The 2,862-nt window shown below is 34.6% G+C and overlaps 1 protein-coding gene across 1 annotated transcript in view; it reads left to right on the top strand.

Annotated features, from left to right (window-relative positions):
- LOC106679071 (uncharacterized) overlaps positions 1–2,862 on the top strand; it is a gene marked incomplete in the record, with an annotated part of 102,149 nt that overhangs the window by 59,263 nt on the left and 40,024 nt on the right. The window contains 1 exon segment of the mRNA XM_024360786.2: positions 171–268. Coding sequence (XP_024216554.2) covers positions 171–268 — 98 coding nt within the window.

Here is a 2,862-nt window from a genome sequence, read left to right as displayed (position 1 = left end):
AATGATAAACTTTGATATTGTTTATTTTAAAAAATAACAACAAACACCTTTAACCTCCTAACAGCTCTCAGTTGCGACTAAACAAAGACCAATTTCATTTAATAATTTCTGTTTTATTTGTAGTCTATCTTATAAGACAATTATATCTAATTGTTTTTTTAATGTTGCAGATAGGTGGCGCTATATTATGACTCTGGGCATAGACAATATTACATCTTTATCGGTTCAACACCCAGGGAGGACACTGAACCATTATTTGGAGAAACAGGTAAATACATAAATAAAAATTATATCATTTAGATATATATGTACATAAATTATTATAAAATATAAATATCAATTAAGGTTATTATTGGTAGAGTTCAACACAAAGGCTTTTTAAAAAGACTATTTATATTGAGATAGCATATAAAATTTATATTTTTAACAAACATTTTTTTTTTATTCCATTTAATGAACAAACAATTTTTCCACTTTTATGTAAATATTCTATTATCAAAATGATAAAAAAAAAAAAAAAAAAACAATAAAGCAAGAGATATTATATTTATTAATAATTGACCTTATAATTTCAAATATTGAAGAAGATAATCAGGGTTGCCGTCAAAAAAGAACAAAATGGTTAACATCTATTTATTTACCGACGTTTCGGCCCACTTTTTCGAGCTCCAGGAGGGAAAAATAGACACAAAAACGTTTAACGGTAACCTCCCCTCCTCTCCTCTACGCTTCAGATTTTTGCCAGTCTCTTGAAAAGGAGAGTGATCCTGATTTGTTTCTTTACTCATTTATTATTATTATTATTAATTTTGTTGTTTTTCGGCCTTTATTTAATCTCAACTTACTTCATTATTTTCATTGTTTTAGTGTGTTAAATTTTGTTTTCTCATATCTAATTTTCTGTTGTTGCATTTCTTGTACATTTTTGACCTCAATTAGGGTTGGCAAATAAGTTCTTTCGGTTTTTTTTGGGGCGAAAGAAAACTAAGTATATTTTGCACATAATATTTATTTTAATTTACAATGTAATGTCCATTATTTTCGAATACCTTACCACATCTCTCCAACAGCTGAATAATCCCATGTTCATAAAATGTCTGTGGTTTATTAGGGAAAATGTGCTCCCTGACACCCAATTCGTCCGTTTTCCACTTAATTTTGTAGAGTTCAGAAGAAGTGATACTTACTGGGAACAAGGTCTGGTGAATAGTGAGGGTGGGGCAAAAGATCCATTCAAGGGCTAACAATTTATTTCGGGTGACTAGCGCAGTGTGGGGATTAGCGTTGTCATGATGGAAGACGACACCCTTTCGATTTTCCAGTTCTGGCCGTTTTCTTCGAATCGATTCATCCAGTTTTGTTAATTGTGAGCAGTATAGAGTGGAATCGATCGATTCACCTTGTGGCAACAGCTCATAAAAAATCGCACCGTTGAAATCCCACCATACAGAAAGCATTATCTTCTTTGGATGCAATCCCGCTTTAGATGTGGTTTCAGGTGGTTTGTTGCTGGGTCTCCAAGATTTTGTTCGCACCAGATTATCGTAGACAATCCACTTTTCATTCCCTGTCACAAGTATTTTAAGAAATGGTTCGTTTTCCGCTATGAAACGCAAATGCGTGTTGCCTAGTTGGCTTCGGACAGAGAGGGGGGACCCAAACATCAAGCCTAGAAACGTAGCTGAGCTTCTGCAAATGATTTTCTGCGAATTACCTTACACAAAAATCAGTGAAGACTAAATTGACTTCATTCTTTACAAATTACAAGCACAACATAGTTTAATGATTACAAATATCTATCTGCCTTAGCTAGTCAGAGCTGGAAAATATATATGTACTCTGGAGAAGAGGGGATAGGAAGAATAATGAAATAGGAGAAGGGGTTTTGACCAATCGGATAATCTTAGGAGACTAGGTGGGGAGTAGAGAGCCTATGAAATTTGAGAAGTAAATATTTGGAAGGGGGGAAAAGGCGTGGCGAGAAGTTGGGAGGTCTGATTTCTAAGAAAGACGCCATGTCCTAAGACTTTTGTGCACTGACTTACATATGTTAACCATAAAATTGTTTGACTCATGCAAGTCCATTGTTAGATGACAGCATGTACCTGCCTAAGTGTCAGGCCCTTGCTTTTTGATATAGGATACTAAGGACTTGAAAGGGCTGTTAGAATGGTCTCAAGGGCCGTATGGGGACGTAGTTGTTTTTATTGAGTTTCTTTTGTAATGAAATGTGAACACATGGAACCATATGTCTAAAATGACTGAACCTACAGTTGGGCAAGGGGCAGTTTAAATTTATAATACTGGTTCCTTAACTTGCGCTTGTATGTGATACGTCCAGGACCTCTGCGATGTCTCGCACTGATTGGGATGGATTTTGATCGACCATCGCCTCAACATCAATGAATTCCATTTCTTGTGAGCGACAAGGTCGCGGTGCGTCGTTTATTTCAAAATTCCCTGCTCGAAACTTGGCGAACCAATTTTAGCACGTGCGCTTTGTTAAGGCATGATACCCACAGACCCCGCATATTTTTGTATGTTCCTCTGCAACTCGCTTTCTTTTTTTTTTTAAGTAATAAAGCAAAATATGCCTATAATGCACGATATCACCGCCCATCTTCTCAGCTGGATTACAAACACAATACTGACCTTATCTTAACAAGTGTCAACAGACATAACTGCTTACATATTACAAATATGATAAATAATCCTCTGTTAAGATTAATTGCATCAGAAAAATATGACGTATTATAAACAAAACATTTTTTTATTTTTTTTATTGTATTTATTTGTTGATATTTACAATTGTATAAAAAAATACAACCAGTAAATTTGATCATAATGACATATTATATGATA

The sequence above is a fragment of the Halyomorpha halys genome, unplaced genomic scaffold (genome assembly GCF_000696795.3).
Source record: "Halyomorpha halys isolate HHAL.00 unplaced genomic scaffold, Hhal_1.1 Scaffold175.1, whole genome shotgun sequence".
In the NCBI taxonomy this organism is placed as follows: Eukaryota; Metazoa; Arthropoda; class Insecta; order Hemiptera; family Pentatomidae; genus Halyomorpha; species Halyomorpha halys.
Note: the sequence above shows the minus strand (reverse complement) of the source record. Positions and strands in the feature narration are given on the sequence as shown.